At 32.7% G+C, this 19,332-nt stretch overlaps 1 protein-coding gene and 1 pseudogene across 3 annotated transcripts in view; one reads left to right on the top strand and one right to left on the bottom strand.

Moving 5' to 3' along the window:
- The window catches only part of BMPR2 (bone morphogenetic protein receptor type 2), a 134,004-nt gene that overhangs the window by 90,166 nt on the left and 24,506 nt on the right, over positions 1-19,332 (top strand). For all 3 annotated transcript variants that reach the window (XM_016161950.2, XM_036237964.1, XM_036237965.1), the window contains 6 exons: positions 5,310-5,420; positions 6,182-6,273; positions 8,108-8,338; positions 9,024-9,138; positions 13,201-13,361; positions 14,310-14,457. In XM_016161950.2, coding sequence (XP_016017436.2) covers positions 5,310-5,420; positions 6,182-6,273; positions 8,108-8,338; positions 9,024-9,138; positions 13,201-13,361; positions 14,310-14,457 — 858 coding nt within the window. The remainder of the gene's footprint in view (positions 1-5,309; positions 5,421-6,181; positions 6,274-8,107; positions 8,339-9,023; positions 9,139-13,200; positions 13,362-14,309; positions 14,458-19,332) is intronic.
- Positions 13,950-14,068, bottom strand: LOC118614826 (annotated as a pseudogene).

The raw sequence follows: 19,332 nt of genomic DNA, 5'->3' as shown, positions 1-19,332 counted from the left end.
CAAATCTGTGTTGGTATTCTCTTCCCTTCACTGCATCACCAAGAGTTAAGGTGGTCTTAGGTTTCTTTTCTTTTACAAGGGGTTTGTTACATTTTCGTTTTTAATTCATTGGATATTTGTGTACTTAGCTTTTAATGAGCTTTAATGGAAAGGCTAGGATTTTGTAGGTTTTCTGGCTTGTTAGAGTGTCTTGGCACATTATTAACTTAGAAGCAAAATTTTCTTGCATTTTTTTACACCCTAAGTAGAATTTGAAATCACCTTTTTCACATTTTAACACTTCTAATCAATTGAAAGACTTAACCTTGATTTTCTTACCACTAAGAAAGGAAAAGACTACAAAATAATGCTAAAATGCTATCAATTGTATAATGCTTCCTGCTATAAGAGATTTTAGATGTGATCAATGTGTATATTAAAATTGATTAAATATGGTACTCCTAACCTGCACACATGTGAACTTGATTATTACTCTGGTAGCATGTCCACTCAACGACCTCCCCTCAGTGTGTCTGTCAACAGACCTTTTGAGGAAGTTGAGTTCTATTGTTTGAAACCTCTCCATTAGTCAGCAAAATGTTGATGGTTGCTAAAGTATAGTGTTGGGCCTTTGGAGGTTCTTTGTACTCTCTCTACTTTTGTATACAGTCATATACCATGTACCCAACACTATAAAATATCATAGACCAAATGACTTTACAGATATTTATTTTATAGTCTCAGAAGCAGTTCTGAGATTAGGGTGCCAGCATGATTGGATCCTGTTGGAGACTCTCTTGCTTGCTTGCTGATGGCTGCCTTTTCAATGTTTATTCACGAGAATAAGAGAGCGAGAGTGAGAGCACGAGCACGCACACACCTCTTTTCTTACAAAGGCACTAATCCCATCATAAGGTCCCTGCTCAGAGTCTTATCTAAACCTAAGTATCTCCCAAGGAACCTTTCTCCAAATATCATCACAATTGTGTTAAAGTTTCAGTATATGTATTTTGAGGGAATATAGTTCAGTCCTTAGCACACACTACTGTTGAGCCTTGAACAACAGGTTTAAACTGCATGAGTCCATTTATACAGATTTTTTTCAATAAATATGCAGTTGTTATCCAACAAGGGCCCACTGCCAATGCTAGTAGGAGACAATATTATGGCATTGGCTTTTGAGCAAAGGAAAAGCTTTTATCGCTGAGTTAACTGGCAAGGAGACAGGAGGCAAGGCTCAAATCTGTCTCCTCATCCAGAGTTTGGGGGCAGTTTTAAGAGGTTAGAGGGATGAAGCTGGTATGTGAAAGTGCCGGTGGGGCAGGTTTTGACTGGAGAGCTTTGGAACTTAGCCATAAAAGATAAATTATGGCAAGGGGCTTCAGCACCAGATCTTTCTGGACAGCAGACCCTTTACCTCTGAAAGGGTTCCAGTGTTCAAGTTCAGGTCATGTTCTGGTCCTTTGGTTGGAGGTGACAGGTGGTGTACGGAGTGAGACTGTGGTACAACTGGATGTCAAAGTTCTCTCTCTCTCACATACTTCAGCTGCATGACTTGTAGTTTTGGTCTATTATCTCTGTAAAGCAATGCAGTATCTTGTAAGAAACAAGATAGGACCAATTTGAGCTGGTTCAGCAGTTACACAGTTGACACTCCATATCCCCAGGTTTTATATCCGAGGATTCAGCCAACCACAGATCAAAAACAATATTTTTAATCTGAAGATAGGCCTGACTATATGCATTATTCTCTACATTATTTTATATATGGGACTTGAGCATCCAAGGATTTTTGTATCTGCAGGGAGTCCTGGAACCAGTCTCCCACAGATACTGAGGAAAGAGTTAAGTTTTGGGGGAGTCAAAAGTCATATGCAGGTTTTTGACTGTGTGGGGGGATTGGTACCCTTAACCCCCATTTTATCAAAGGTTAGCTGTAATGAAAATAATAATAGGAGAAACTGTGTTTTGGAGGAGGGGGTATTTGAGAATACTCAGCTTTGGATGTAGTTTTTCTGTAAACCTAAAACAGCTGTAAATAATAAAGTCTATTAAACATAATAAAAGCAAGACTAGTATAAAGATTGTGAATTTCAATTTCAGAGAGATTTAAAAATAGGCGAAATCTCTTTGATATTTACTGCTCAATAGAATGCTAAATATGACAAGAACAAGCCATCATTATGGACCCCTTTTGGTCATTCTTTTCCTTTTGCCTTCTTTGAACTTACCTATTTTACTTTAAATGCCACTATTTTCCACCATCTTGCTTTTCCTTTTGTCCTCCTCTTTTTAATCTACCACCTTGTCTCTCTCTTTTGACCCTAGTGGACCATAAAATAAAATGTGAGCATTATTTGCTGAGTTTTAAAACAAAATACTGTTCTTTTTGTTTTTACTTTGAGAATTATCAAGTTAAACATTTATTTTCTTCCTTGAAAATAGAAAAAAGATTTTTCAACTTGTGCGTATAAAAAAAAGCAATGCCTTTACAAGTAATTTACTTTCTGCTGTGGAACTTCTGATATCACGTTTTATTCGATTGAATGACAACTTGCATAATAATGAATCTAGAATGGTACTGATTGTCTTTAAATCATATTGAAAGCTTTAGAGTTACCTAAGAAAAATGAAGTAGCTGGTGGTAATAATCTGATAGTAAAGGGAAGAAGAACAATAAGCACATATAATATTTTGTGTCTTATTATAGTAAGTAATCCATAAATTAGTATTTAGTTTGCATGTGTATATCTATGTTTTTTGTGTGTTGAACATCATGTTTCTCTTTTGGGTTGGGCAAATTCTGAAATCAGTTTTTTTTTAATTGAGGAAAATTTATATAACAGAATTAACCATGTTAAAGTGTGCCATTCAGTATAGTCACAATGTTGTGCGATCATCACCTCTATCTAGTTCCACAGTATTTTCATCAACCCAAATGGAGACTCTGTACCCAATGAACAGTCACTAGACATTTCCCCCTCACTCCAGCCTCTGGAAACTAATCTGCTTTTTGTCTCTTTGGATTTGTCTGTTCTATATATTTCATATAAATGGAATCATAGAACATGTGACCTTTTGTATATCTAATGTATGGATAAACCACACTTTATTCATTTGTCAGTTGATGAACATTTTTGTTGTTTCCACTTTTGGCTATTATGATTAGTGATGCCATGAACACTGCCATAGAAGTTTTTGTTTTAACACATTTTTTTCTCAGTATATGCCTAGGAGTGGAATTGCTGGATCTTATGGTAATTCTATGTTTAACTTTTTGAGTAACTTCCAAAATATTTGCTATTGCAGCTGTATTACCAAATTTTGCATGAATATCTCCAGTAAAAAAAGAGTTCTAATTTCTCCATATCCTTGCCAACACTTTTTCTTTTCTGGTGTGTGTGTGTGTGTGTGTGTGTGTGTGTGTGTGTGTTTAAACTATAGCCATCCTAGTTTGTGTAAGGTAATATGTGATGGTAAATGAGTTTTTATGTGTAGCTTTCTTCCTATAACTTATTCTGTTAAAAGTATGTACATTTATCAATATGTTAAAGTCTATAAAATTCCATTAAGTGTCCTTCAGATTAAAAGAGTACTACAATGCTTCAACTTCTATAGAAATATTGTTTTGACATTTTAATATTCATATGCTTAACTTGAATGAGATACATTCATTTAGAACAGGAATGTCTGAGAAACTCTTTGCCGTAGAGGCTTCTAGTTTGATACAACACATAAATATAATGTCCAAAATGAAATATTTAAAATACAATATGCTTGATTTTAATCGAGTTTAAAGAATGATTAAATAAGGATATTAGCAGTCATCAACCCCAGCTTCTGGTCATTATTACCAAATACTGCATGACCACCGCCAGTAAAATAAAAAATGAATGGGGTAACTCATTCCAATTTAGACAGCACCTTTTATAAGCCATAAGTTTTTCTGTATGCTGAGCTAAAAACTGCTGTTCTTGAACACACACTAATTGGATCTTGTTATTCTCTCTAGCTACAAGTCTTTTTCCACATGAAGACAGCTATCATGTGCTCTCAAGTTTTCTCTTTTTCCATACCAGATACTTTCAGTTTTTTTCTACCCATTACACTTCAGGGTTCTCATACCTAGTGTCTTCCAGATATATTCCAGTTTGTGTACATCCATCCTAAAATGTGTTTCTCTAGACATAATCTGATCCATAGAATGGAACTAACACATAAAAGGGTTTACATGGTCATAATAGCCCTATGATTTAGATATTTGTGTTCCTCTTCTGCAAGTGATAAACTTAGGCCCAGAGAGGTAAAGAAATTTTCTGAAGATCACATATAAGTGGAAGAACTGAGTTTTAAGTCCATTTCAGATTTAACTAAGTACTTAGACTCCCATATGAGCCTCACAGAAGATTTGTGAGGTAGAGCGTACTATTTTACAGTGAGAGAACTGAAGACTAGGAAAGTCATAGAACCTGCTAAAGGCCACTGAGAGAGTGGTGTAGAGTCAAGATTTAAAACCAAAATTGATTCTGAAGATCATTCTCTTAAATATTATACTATTCTGTCTATGCTATTCTATGATATCGTTGATAATTTAATAATTAGGACCGTAACTAACAGGTATTTCAGTGTTCTAAATCTATATAAGATAATCTATATGATGAAATATATAATCTGCAGTTATCATGTCACAAATTTATTAATTTTCATTTCCTGTGATGCAGAAACATTACTAATTTGACTATTTAGAGATGTAGTCTTTCTTTCAATATATAACAAAATACTAAAAAACAAAGGATAACTATATTTAAAAATTTTTTTCCAGTTCACCTTTAATATTATATTATATTCAGGTGAACAGCAAGCATAGTGGTTAGACATTTATATAACTCATGAAGTGATCCCACATTAAGTCTGACATCATACATAGTTATGACGATATTATTGACTATATTTCCAATGCTGTACTTTACATCCCTGTGAATATACTGTAGCTGCCAAACTGTACTTCTTAATCTCTTTACCTTTTTCATCTAGACTCCTAACTCCCTTCCCATCTGGCAACCATCAGCTTGTTCTCTGTATCCATGAGTTTGTTTTTGTTTTTTTTTGTTCATTTATTTTGTTTTTTAGATTCCACAAATAAATGAAATTATATGGTATTTGCCTTTCTCTGATTGACTTATTTCACTTAGCATAATGCCCTCTAGGTTCATCCTTGTTCTCACAAATGGTGAGATTTCATTCTTTTTATGGCCACGTAATATTTTGTTGTACATGTGTACCACATATTCTTTAAGGATAACTATATTTTAAAATTTGTTTTCTTTTAGGTCCACCTCATTCATTTAACCGAGATGAGACAATAATCATTGCTTTGGCATCAGTCTCTGTATTAGCTGTTTTGATAGTTGCCTCATGCTTTGGATACAGGATGCTGACAGGTAAAAATATCACTTTTTATTCTATTGTTTATTAAACATGCTATTTGATCAAAATTTATTTTCTACTTTTTAAAATCCTGTGCTAAAAAAAAATCTCTGTTATAGTAGCTCCCATCTTTCTCTCTTAACAAACTTTTTTTCCCCTAGTTTTTATGAAAAGTTTCAAACATATACAAAATACCTATCACCCAGCTTGAACAATTATAAAATCCATATATTATCTGTAACCCCACTCACTACACCCCCTTCTGTACTACTGGAATTTTTTGAAGAAAGCACAGATAACCATTTATTCACAAATACTTTAGTATTATCTCTGAAATGGAAGGAGTTAATATATATAACCATGATACCATTTTCACATCTTATCACAGTAATTCCTCAGTGTCATCAAATGTTCAGTTGGTTCTAATAAATTTAGGTTTGATGAGCTTTTTAGGAGGTCAGCACTCATTCATTGATTTGAATAATTTTAATACAACTATACTTTAATGTTTTGGCAGTATTTCTTAAGGTTTTAAACTAGGTCTATTGCTAGAATCATCTTCCAGAATTCAGCTTTGGTGTTATTTATCATTTGTCTTCATTTAAAGATGATTCCTAGTTTAGTTAAGTTTTATTCCCATTACCATTAGATATAAGTCTTGCTACCAATCATTCTGCAGCTCTTCTTTTTTTGATGGTAATAGAATAAAAAGTGTATAAAGATCTTCATTTTAAGAAAAGCACACATTAATAACTCCTTTTGTCTATTCTTATAGGAGACCGTAAGCAAGGTCTTCACAGTATGAACATGATGGAGGCAGCAGCATCAGAGCCCTCTCTTGACCTAGATAATTTAAAACTGTTGGAGGTAAGATGGCTTTTAGATTAGGGACCGTTCTTTCTGCATCCATATCTGACACAGTGACTTCATTCACTCAGTAAATGTCATTCATTTGTTCAACAAGCATATATTGAGTATCAGTTTCGTGCCAAGGTCTATTCTAGGTACTGAGAATGTAGGTGAACGATACAGATATCCTTTTTGAGTCTTATATTCTAATGGGAGAGAGTCTACAAACAACAGGTAAACGAATGTATATTATTCAAGTAGTAAGTGCTATGGAGAAAAATAAAACAGATAAGGAGATAAGAAAGTTATAGGAAGGGGGTTATTAAAGAAAGTATATTTAGAAAGGAAATGATCTTTGAGTACAGACTTGAACAGAGTATGGGAATAAAGACATGTGAAGTACTAAGAAGAATGTGTCAGGCAAGGAATCTATAGTAGATACAAAATATGTACTCCTTGTCTGTGCATATATTTTTATAGGTGCATGTGACTGTTATATATTGCATAGAATTTAGTTTTCATTTGGTAATTTATTAGAAACTATGGTAAAAAATTTACCATGATGAATGTTTTAATGATCTTTATTAGGATAAATATACTATGATCCCCAAACCAGAGACCGTTAAATAATAGATATGGCATGTTTGATTATATAAAATATTTTAAGAACCTTTCATTTGGGAGAAAAATATAGTTAAAAACCAAATTAAAAATAAATATTTTAACACAAAAACTAAGAATTAATAAATAGCTAGTACAAATCAATATGAAAGAAAAAATTCATAAAAATGGATAAAAGAGATGAACTGGCAATTCACAAAAGAAGTGGCTAATAAATATATAGTAAGATGTCCAATTTATTTAAATTGAAAAACAAAAACAAAAACAAAAACTATTAAAGCTGTAGAATTTCATCCTGGACCGAGTAAAAGAAACACTCCCAAACATTGCTAATTTAACCATATGTTGATAGAAACTTTCTAAAGGACAATTATCTGTTAAATTTTAACCTAGAAATAATGAATAAAATATAACAAATATTGTTAAATAAATGACGGTAAATCCCTCACCTGTTTCAGTAAAAAGAGAGAAATCCTAAGAGGCCAGAAATTAAGAGAACAGGTTGCAATTTGCCAGTCCTTTGTGTATGGAGTAATTTATTGTATCCCGGATATTGTGAGTGTTATATTGTGGAAACTCTGAGTTCTTTAGGTTCTTCTAAAGTGTTTTCACTTTCAGTGTTTGTTTTAGTATGCAGTTATCTTGGTTGGGCATACTGCAAACTTGTCTTGGACGGAAGTTCAAATCTCAGTTCAATTATTTTGTCTTTAGCTGGAATTTGTCCCATTCACTGGGTTCTCCCTCTCTAACTCTGTTCTAGAGTTCTCTCCTCACTTTCTACCAGCTGTGGTTGCCCCAAATTTCGTTCTCTGGTTCCTGGGGCCAGAGAGATTATGAATTTTCTTTTGCATTTCTATCTCCACTGCATAGTGTTAATTTCAGCCTGCTCTCAGGCTAAAAGCTGTAAAAATGAGTAGCTCATTCTATTCCATTCTTCTAAGTGTTGACTCCCTTTAGAATCTCTCTTTTTGTTCATTCTCCAGCACTTTTTGAATTCTTTTTATAATTTTGTCCAGAATTCATAGTTGCTATCTGTAGGAGGGCTGGGTCTATCTAGTAGGATCTTCCTGAGCCATGAAGGATGCAGACTTTATTAGTTCCTTGGTAATGGAGTAATTTAAACTTTAAGCAGTAGGGAGCTGTGGCACACATATAGACTTACACTTTATTTGGTAAATTTGATTGTTGTGATATGAATTAATACCTTGCTTTCTCCAAAACAAATTTGCAGCTGATTGGTCGGGGTCGATATGGAGCAGTATATAAAGGTTCCTTAGATGAGCGTCCAGTTGCTGTAAAAGTGTTTTCCTTTGCAAACCGTCAGAATTTTATCAATGAAAAGAACATTTACAGAGTGCCTTTGATGGAGCATGACAACATTGCTCACTTTATAGTTGGAGATGAGAGAGTCACTGCAGATGGACGTATGGAGTATTTGCTTGTGATGGAGTATTATCCCAATGTAAGTTCTTCATACAAAATAAACTGACATTTATATGAACAGTCAATTAGATTTTCAAAAGGACCACTGTTATGTAGACCATTGCTATTTTGCAAACTGATTACTAAAGGTCTGCAATGAGATAAGGATCTCATATCAGAAAGTGAATCAACTAAGTCACTGATTAACCATTTAAAACCCCAGACCCCGATTTTCTTGGTGAAAGAAGCAATGCTTTCGTTAACATTTCATTCTAGTGCAAGCTCTGTATCCCAGACTGGTTGATACTAGATTGTGGAGGATTGAATAGCACTAACATATATATTTACAGAAGCCTCCTGTTTTCTACTTGTAACACATAGCAACATAATTTGTATTTGTACTGGTAAGAGATACAGTATAAAGAAAGAATTTGAAAGACTTTATTATTTCTATTTTGATTTGATAAATCAAAGAAATTTTTAAAATGAAATAACCATTTGTAATTTTAAATCTTGGAAAAATAAAAATTGATAACATTTAAATACTTTTTTCCATCTTTTCTCTACCTACAGAAATATCTTGCCAACTCTTTGGAGATTCTGAAATGTCATTAATTCATTAGTTCTCCATGGAATCCTAACTTATAAAAATCCTTTATGAGGTCCCTCACTTACCTTTTCATGTTCAAGTAAATTAGTTACACTTTTTTTCTCCTTCTATATAGGGATCTCTGTGCAAGTATTTGAGTCTCCATACAAGTGACTGGGTAAGCTCTTGCCGTCTGGCTCATTCTGTGACTAGAGGACTGGCTTATCTTCATACAGAATTACCACGAGGAGGTAAGACAGTGAGTGAATAGAAGGTGAATGACACTCATGTGGAGTCAAAATTAACAAAGAGAATTTTTATGCATCTCTTCAAAGTAAAAATATATTTCATATTATAGCAGATTCATTATTATCCAGCTGCTTGAAAGATCTGGCATGAGAAATGTATTCAAAATGAAACGGGAAGAACTAAAAACTCTAGAGGGGTCATGGATACCATTTAGAATTTGATTGCAGTTCTGAACACTTTCCCTGCAAAGATACTTGTATGGACATACTCGTTTAAAAAAAATTTTTTTTTAATTTATCATTTACAGTTGACATTGAACATTATATCAGTTATAGATGTACAGCATAGTGGTTAGACATTTATATAACTCATGAAATTATCTCCCTCATATGGGCATACCTTAAATAAAGTGTTCTTTTGATTCAAAGAGTTCAAAGACCCTTTGAAGTTCATCTGTGGACCTTGGTTAAAAACCTCTTAGCTAAGCTATTCACTATCACTTCTTTAGTTTTAACTTCACATGAATCTTTGTTCCATAGTTGGTTGGACTTTAGTATAAAAGCCATATGGTATACTTTTATAAGCCAGTGCTTCTCTTAGCTAGAATTAGGTTTGGTCATATTTTTTGGGAGAAAAAAGTTACAGGCTTCAATAAGAATAAAATATATTTTTTTTTCCTCGTGTGAGAATCTAGAGACAGTCAAAATTTGTTTGGCAGCATCAGGCTCCTATATTTCTCCTGCATTATGTTTTCTATATGGTTTATATTTTCAAGGTCACCTCATTGTTCATTATGCTATATTCTAATCAGCAGGAAAAATGGAGGGAAGGAAGGAGGAATTGCCTCCTTTTGCCTCCAGAAGTTCCAGTCTTATGTTTACGTTTTATTTGATCTACGCTTAGCTACCACACTTAACTACAAGGGATTCTGAGAATATTGTTTTGTTTTGTTTTAGTTGGGTGCATTGTTGCCTAAGTAATATTGGGTTCTGTTACTTAGTAGGAAGAGGAGAATGCATGGTGGGGAGTCAGTCTTTGCTAGTGTTTCAAAACTGTATGGTGTTATGCTCCTTGCTGTAACTACAGTTTTCTTCAGCAAGTGTACATTTTTGCTAGTTGTTCAAAGCATCTCTTTAATACATTTGCTTTCTCACTTTGTTTCAAAATACACCTCAGATCACAGGCACCTCTAAATTAGCTCTGCTGTGAAAATGTGCCTTTGTGCTTTCTCAGGCTTTCATCCCTTACAGCATTTTACTGTCTGTTATACTAGAGCCCAGAACATTTTTAAAAATTTCTCTGACCTCTGTAGTGAAGAGAATCCTTAATGTATCAATTTTTTAGATCTTTGTTCCATTGTATAATAGCATGGATCATCTTTTCTAACTGCTGCTTCATATATAAATAATTTCTCCTGAATAATTTATTAGTTCATTTATTGCAACATCTTGCTTTTCCTGAATATAGAATTGACCAGTGTCGTTACCTATGTCAGCAACTTGATGCACTCACTTTAGTGCTTTAGCACATTAACTATTTGGACTGTATTTCCTTACTCTTAAATATTATTATAACTCCTTTAAAGAGGTGGCTTAGCACAGAACTTAAAATACCATCCTAATCTCCCTTGTCAAAGCTTGCGTGATTGAGCAAGGTTTCAAGTCAAACACTGATTGAAGAGAATGATTTCCATCAAATATGAGTTTTATTTAAATGCAGATATTATTCTTAAACATTACTTAACATAAATATGTTAAGTAATGTTTAAGAATAGCATCCGTTTTAAAACCTGTTTTAAAAATGAGTATATATATGGTACTGCAAAAAAACATAAGTATAGGAGCTATTTGAACTTATGATTTTACTTATTATTTTAACAATATTCCAGCTATGCTGTACTATTTCAAAATATTTAAAATGTTACTTCATTTTTTTTCAGAGAACTCTATTCTTCCCGGTATTTCCAGATGTAACTTTGCTGCTTAGCATAGAAATTTTATAATAAGGAATAATACTACTATTACTCATTTTTTGCTTCAAAATAAATTGAACCTGTTTGTTTGTAATTGGTTTTCCCTGTAAATTTTTCCTAATGATAATATATATAAGATGTAAATTATTACCATAAAAAAAATTTAACAAAGAAAGAACATATATAAATCACTCAAACCTAACCAGAAAATTGCTGTTAACTAGTTTATGTATATCCTTCCGTGTGCTTTGCATGTACATGTGCGCTGCCTGTGCGTGCGTGCTCCCTCCCAACCTCCGCCCCAGCACTCACAGAGAGACTGTTTTTCATTCAGCTTTATTTTTTTTTCCCGTAATTAGTATTATATCCCACTTTCCTCTGAGATATTTGCCTGGTGCAATACTATTGCACATGGCAAAATCATTGTATGTTCTACTTTTTTCTCTGCACTCCCACCCCCAAAATAAAAAACATTTAAATGAATACTGAAGGAATTTTTAAAGGGACAAAAGTCTCAAAAGGATAGTCTATAGTTTTACCCTTTGCATTGGTGATAAATCTTATCACATTTTTTCTTTTCTCTTCTTTTCCCCTTTCCTCTTTTGCTCCCTCCCTCTCTTTCTTTTCATTTTTAAATTCTTTTTTAATAGCAGAATGTATTACCTAATTTCTCCTCTGGCTGTCTCATTGACTCATTGCATATTCTCCCCATTATTAATCTGATTTCCCTAATGTGTGTGATCTTTTAGTTTAAATATTGATTTGGTATACAAACTTTTTCCAGTATCTCTATAAATTTTCTTTTATAAATATCAGCTTGAAATTGTATCATGTATACTACCATGTATACTGGTGGTGATATATCCACAATAAGAAATGCAGCTCTTATAGGGGTCGAGTTGAGCCATGTTAATACAAGCTTTGGAAATGGGGGACCAGGAAGTGGGAAGGAGAGAAAATAAGAAAGCAAGCTACTCTTAGATAAAAAAAAAACTTAGTAACAGCTATTTTTTTCTTTTAATTTGCTATTGCTCTATTTATGTAAAAGGAATTATCTTCTATCTTTAGTTTCATCGTTGGTGAAATTGTAGTCTAATACTTGTTGATGAGAATAATACATGTAAATACTGAGTCTATTTGCACACAAATATAAACATTCAGTAAACATCATTAACTTTGTTCCAATTGCTGTATTTCTTTGTATACCTAGGGAGTTATTTTAAATTTTAGCAATTATGCTGTAGATTTTTTTTTTTTAATTTCAAGAGCTATGGTCTTAATATAAGGTTCATAATAGGTTTCCTTATAAGAGAAAAAATATGGTATTTTTGATAAAGGGCTGAGGTTAATACATTGATTCAGTTGGCAAGTATTTACTCTGTGAATTCTTTTGAATTCAGGTGAAACATGTTCTTTCTGCCTTCATGGAATATATAGTCTAGTGATAAACAAGTAAGAGAATAATAGTGCTTTGCTTCTCTGTAAAATCAGAAAACAAGTTTCATATCTTGCTGAGAGGTACCAGCTCCTCCACTTGTTCTTTCAGTCCTTTGTAAAACTATTTCTAGTTTGATTTGAAGAACCAAGGTGGACTTAGAGAGGTGACTAAACCTAGGGCAGAACTGGTCTCTCACAGGTTTAATCTGTTAAGCCATAGAAGAGTGTAAGATATGTATACAAATTTCGAAGCCATGTCAGTTTTTTAATGATACTTGTTTTAGGTTTTTTTTGTTTGTTTATATCAAATATTCCTTTCTCAGTTGCGTTCTTTTGCTACCCTAAAATGAAGAGAAGAAAAAACAAGTGTGTGTTAAAATTAGAAGCAACAACAGTATTTTGGGTATTAGTTGCAACTAAAGTTTAAAGCTTAATTATATGTGCAACAAGAGTTATGTTGTAAAATATAATATAGTGAAAATAGTGATGATTGTGAATTGAATTTTTGATTTCTTTTGTCCTTTTTGTTATTAAATTAATGGTCAGAAAAATAACACTGTCTTTTATATTTATGTAGTCCCTATAACTTGCATGTTCATTTCATGTCTAATAGTGCTATATAAGCATTAATAAATATTTGAAATTATCCAAACAGATCATTATAAACCTGCAATTTCCCATCGAGATTTAAACAGTAGAAATGTTCTGGTGAAGAATGATGGAACCTGTGTTATTAGTGACTTTGGGTTGTCCATGAGGCTGACTGGAAATAGATTGGTACGCCCAGGAGAAGAAGATAATGCAGCCATAAGTGAGGTGGGTGTAGAAAAAAGGTATCACACTGACATACTTTGAAAAAAAAATAATGGATTGCATTAAAGAATCCACTAATTACTCAGGATAATTATTCTCATATGCTACCAATTATAGCATATTAGGAATTACAAAATTAAGAGATACCAAAGACATTACATAAAGTTAGTTCATTAATTCACTGTGGTAATCTCTGCCATTTCAACTCATTTTTGAAAAGCATTATTAGAAAGTTTGTAAGAACTGATTTTCGAATCAAGAGTAAAATGGTCAAGTTAAAGATAGGAGAGTCACCTGATAATCACTGTTACAACATGGAACATATCCTTTCTGACCTTTTCTCTGTGCATTCACATATATATGTCTATATGTACATATGTATATTTTTAGTAAATATTTTACGTGTTAAATGTTATACATATTGTTTTGCAGTTTTCTCACTGTGTCTTATAGATTTTATTACATTGACATACATAGGAAGATCTAGCTCATTCTTTTTTTTTTTCTTTGAGGGAAGGCAACCCTTGGTTGACCTCACAGATTGCAAGGACCTTGTCAGTTTGCAATCCCTTATTTATTTATATTTTTTTACTCCTACAGCACCTGGTCTTCCTAGGAGGTCTCCCATCCAAGTACTAACCAGGCCCGACCCTGCCTAGCTTCCAAGATCAGACAGGATCAGGCTTGTTCAGGGTGGCATGGCCTTAGATTCTAACTCATTCTTTTTGATTGATTCTGTTCAATAGGATGAACTTACACAGTTTAATTGTTCAAGAAGGGCATTTTATAGATTACAAAATCAGGTATAGAAAGCTTCAGTGATATTCTTAGAATCAAATAACTTATCATTAACATATTGTTTACATGAAATTTATGTATAATTTATTTCTAATGTCTGTCCTTCAAATATTCTACATTATATTTTTGAAAAATATTTGTCTAATTTTTCAGGTTGGCACAATCAGATATATGGCACCAGAAGTTCTAGAAGGAGCTGTGAACCTGAGGGACTGTGAATCAGCTTTGAAACAAGTAGACATGTATGCGCTTGGACTAATCTATTGGGAGATATTTATGAGATGTACAGACCTCTTTCCAGGTAAGAGGTCTGCTGTCAAAAAGTGGTATGTTTTGAAGTGCAGCAGTTATATATTCTTTTTCTACCTGTGTTTTTACTTTTATTTAAACCTTTAGTTTATTGCCACCTAGTGTTCAGAAACATTATTAGCCTGAATGAAAAACTTAAAAAGGCTCTATGTTTGCATCTGAATGCAATTTAATTAATTGTTCATAATAGCTTATCTAATTGTGTTTAGTTTGGTCTCTGATTGCTTTAGCAGTCATCCTTTTCTTTATGCACTCTTTGAGCATTTGATTTTATTTTTAATTTAATTTGATTAATTTATTTATATATATATACATTTTTTATTATATTTATTGGGGTAACATTGGCTAATACAATTATATTATTTTCAGGTGTACATTATAATTTAACATCTGTACGGTCTATTGTGTGATTACCACCTAAAGTCCAGTTTCCTTCAGCTACCATATATTTGATCCTCTTTACCCACTTAACATCCCCCTACCTCCTATATTTGACACCCATTACCCCGTCTCCCCCGTCTCCCCCGTCTCCCCCACCCTCTGAGCATTTGAGAAGCTACATTTACATTGTGTCCTGAAGTGACCCAATAAGTAATTAGAAGCAATGAATTATCCATTGGAACACTTTTTCTTTCATTCTTCCTTCCTCTTTTCTATTCTTCTTTTCTTCCTTTTTTAAAATTCTCCCTTCTTGTCTTTCTGCCTTCTTTTCAATGAAAGAACATTCATTTAATGCGAATGCTTATTTGACACTTACCTGAGATAACTAAATGAGTTTGTAATTTTTCTCCTTTTGTTAGGATTTTTTTCATCACTGTCATTATTGTCATATAGAAACTTTAACTAACTACCAATATGTGCATTGCATTCTTTTAGATTATGTACAAAATGATTCGATATATATGTTCTCTATAGGAGTAACACCATTAAAAGCATTGGAAAAGGAAAAACAGTCAATCAAACCAGTACTGGACACATTTGTGAAATGGAGCTATTTAATAAAAACAGGGATTAGTAGTGAGTTTAAAACTTTTTGCTTTAAAAACAGTATGAATTTAACAGTAGTTTATAATCTAAAATATAATTAAATAATTAGTTAAATTAACTACACATTATAAGTTCTTATTTAGAAGCACATTTTCCAGTGAATTGGAAGTACAGTGTACTCAACCGAGGTGTTTTTCTAGAAATAGCAGGAATTATAGTAGTATCACAGTGTTATTGGAATTTTGGAACTTTTGGAACTTTATATTTCTATTATTGAACTTTGGCCACAAATTTTTTTAAATATCCTAATCCAGAATTGTTGTTTTTTAGAAGTATTTCTCACTAAAAGGATTCTTATAGTATTGGTACACTGCCATCAGCAATAGTTTTTGAACAACTACTGCATTCAAAGAATAACTTATTTTTGATCTGATAATAAAGACCAATATTAGATGTTTAGATGAAATACAATTAAATCTTGGATGAATTATAATAGAAAAGAACTAGAAGTTTTAAAAAGAAAAAAGAAATAGGGTATTACTTAATGGATACAGAGTTTTAGTTTGGGAAGATGAAAAGAGTTCTGGAGGTAGATCTTGGTGATGGTCGCACATTGTGAATATACTTCGTGTCATAGAACTGCACATTTGAAAATGGTAAATTTTGTGTGATGTATATTTAACCAAAATGAAAAATAAAAATACAGAAAAAAGAGAGTTGCATTAAGATACACTGTAATCTTGGATATAAAAATGAGGAAGAAGAGGCACATGTGAGAGAAAATATAGAGAAGGACTCTGTGATGTTGGTTAACTTTTGTAAAAAAAAGTCAAAGGAATTGAGAAATATTCAGAGATCTGAGAAATAGTGAAGGTGACAGGAACTTAAGGAAAAAATGGTGGTTTACATTGGAAAGATGAGTGAATTATGAAGACTTTTGGGTGGGGTATTGATAGACAACTGAAGAAATTTTTTAAAAATTTAAAAGAATTGTCTACGGCTGTGCTACCCTAAACAAACCCAATCCCATCTGATCTCAGAAGCTAAGCAGGGTCGGGCCTGGTTGGTACTTGGATGGGAGACCCCTAGGAAGATCAGGTGCATGCTGTAGATGTAAACAAAATAAAAAATAAGAGATTGTAAGCTGACAAGGTCCTTGTCCTCTGTGAGGTCAACCAAGGGGTGCCTCATCGAAAACAAATTTTAAAAAAGAAATTTAAAAGAATAAAGAGGATGTTGAAAGAACTAAGATTAAAGTGATTATTTGGTAATTGTCTAATCGAGATGGTAATTGAGAATTTATGAGTGGATGCACTTCTGAAAGAAAACATATAAAGAGAAAAAATTTGTTGAGTCAAGACTAAATGTTGGGAGACCATTCCCCCTCAAAATAGGTTAGTTATAAAGGCAAATGGTCAGAAAAAGAGAAAACCGAGAAATCATAGTATCTGGAAGTCAGTGTTAGAAAGTGTTAGAATGAAGATTGATAGCAATAGATGTAATTTAAAGTTCAAGAAGAAACAGAACTGAGGAATGCTCTTTGAATTTGAATAGGAGTATTCTTAGAGGAGTTTCTGTGATATACAGAAGACAGAAATATTACAGAGTATAGAGGGAAATATATTAAGAAAGCACAGGCAGTGGATACAGGGCACTCAAAAATTTTAACAATGAAACAGAATGGAATTTGAAATAAAAAGGATACTATAAATATTAATAAGCCTAGAGAAAGCATATAATCATAAAATTCTTGTAAAACATTTTTAAAAAACTTCTATGATACACTTCCAAATGCAGTACATGCTTTACTAATAAATGGAAACGATATATAGTGACAGCTGCCACTTTCATTAGCAAAATAATATGGATATTAACAAAACAATGAATTAGGTATCTCTATTACAAAGAGTGAAATGCTGCAAAATTTATATAAAAGAGGAAGAAGGAAGGAAGAAAGAAAAATAATAAAGGCAAGAGAAAGAAAAAGAAAGGGACTAAAAATTCATAACTGCTTAGAGACATAATTAACAAGTAGAAAATGAGGTGAGAAGCAGGGAACGATATCTGTTATTCTCAGATATTTGCTCTATTTTGCACAGTTTGTAAGAAAATCAGATTATAAAACTTCCTTGGGGTGGGGGGGGGGGAACTTCCTCAAACAATTCAGTGATGATCAAGTTTTAAGGAAACCCAGTGAGACTAATATCTTCCATGATAATGTTGTCATTAACATTCATCTTTGTGTTTCCAGTGTCTGATAGGAAGTTAGCTCTAAACAAGAATCTATGGAACAATTAGATTTAGAACTATGAATATTTAGAAGAAATTTGGTTAATTCTTAATGCCATTTAATTCACAAGATTGTGCATCTATTTCATTGAGCAAGTTTTCTCATTATAATTTAGACCTGATTAAAACAAATAAGTAAAATCGTGAAGTTTTACTTATTCTATTGAGCCAGCATTTGAATAAAAAATAATAAATAACACTTGGAAGGTATCATGTGTTGTGCATATGTCTCAGAGAAACAGGTAAGATACAGTAGTAAATATCTTACAGTTTGTAGATGACATGGATTGAGGTTTTATCATACACAGTTTCATGAAAAAAAGTGATATACTCACTGGCAGGATTAAATCTTTTAGTTTTATTTTTCAAGTTCAGTGTTGATGGTTTCTGGTAAAAGTATCTACTTAAATTCTTATAAATGTGAAAATGTCATTCGTATTTATAGATGCTATAATATTCAAAAAAATGTGGGCTATGCTGCATAGATTATAGACTTTTTGTAAATCAGTTTTTTAAATTAATTTATTGTTTATGGTGACATTGGTTAATGAAATCCAGTAAGTTTCAACTGTACATTTTAACAGTAAAGCATATATATGTTTACACTGTGTGTTCACCTCCCATAGTTAGATTTCTTTCTGTCACCACATATTTGACCCCCTTTAAAAAGTCATTTTTAATATTGGTGGAGGACAGGTGTTTATAGATTCTTTTGGATATTTGAATTGAGACACAAAACTTAAATTACATGTTTTGTGATGTATTTTCTTTCTGAGTCATTATAACTTATCTTCATGTGAGTGAGATAAAGAAGGGCAGATGGTACCATTTTGCTGACTGGGAAAACTAAAACATACAATAGTTAAAAATGACTTTTCATAGATAAAGGTGAAGCCAAGAATAGAACCTAAGGGCCTTACTGTGGTGTTATTCCTTCTAATTTATCTTGTGATTTTAATGGAGTGGAGGTGGGGCAAGGAGACAGGAAGGTCTCTATTTCTCCTGAGTTCTTTGCCTAGATTTTGACTAGACCATTGGTTTTCTCAGTGTTTGTCCCTGAGGTCTTCTGTGTGGCTCAATATGTTTATTAAGTTTAATTTGATCACATTTTGTAAAAACTATAAACCTCTCACTGTAAGCAACTGATTGTACTTATTGGTAATGAAAAGAGTTATTAAACAGTGGTAGAATAGTTAATAATACTTAACTATTTTTCTGTCAAATGGCCATTGTCATAAAATTTTTGTGACATTTGATACAATCTGGCTGTATAATAGATTTAATGAGACATAATGACTCTACAGCCCTCCCCATTAAATTTGATTCTAAACACATGTTTGTTGTATTAGATCTTGGACTTCTCATATTCACTACCCTTGATCCCTGTATGGGATGAGAATTCAGGTATTTCAAGTATTAAGTACATCTGTGTATATAATAATCTCTCCCCCAGCCCAAATTTAGTAATACTAGAAACTTTTTAAATAGTTATCCATCATTAATACTACCATTTAATTTATCAAACAAAGGCTATTCTAACTAAAGCATTTATTAATAATGCATTAAACTCATAACAGGGTCTCTTTAGGAT

Source organism: Rousettus aegyptiacus, unplaced genomic scaffold (assembly GCF_014176215.1).
Source record: "Rousettus aegyptiacus isolate mRouAeg1 unplaced genomic scaffold, mRouAeg1.p scaffold_m13_p_2, whole genome shotgun sequence".
Lineage (NCBI taxonomy): Eukaryota > Metazoa > Chordata > Mammalia > Chiroptera > Pteropodidae > Rousettus > Rousettus aegyptiacus.
This window is presented reverse-complemented; position numbering and strand designations above follow the sequence as displayed.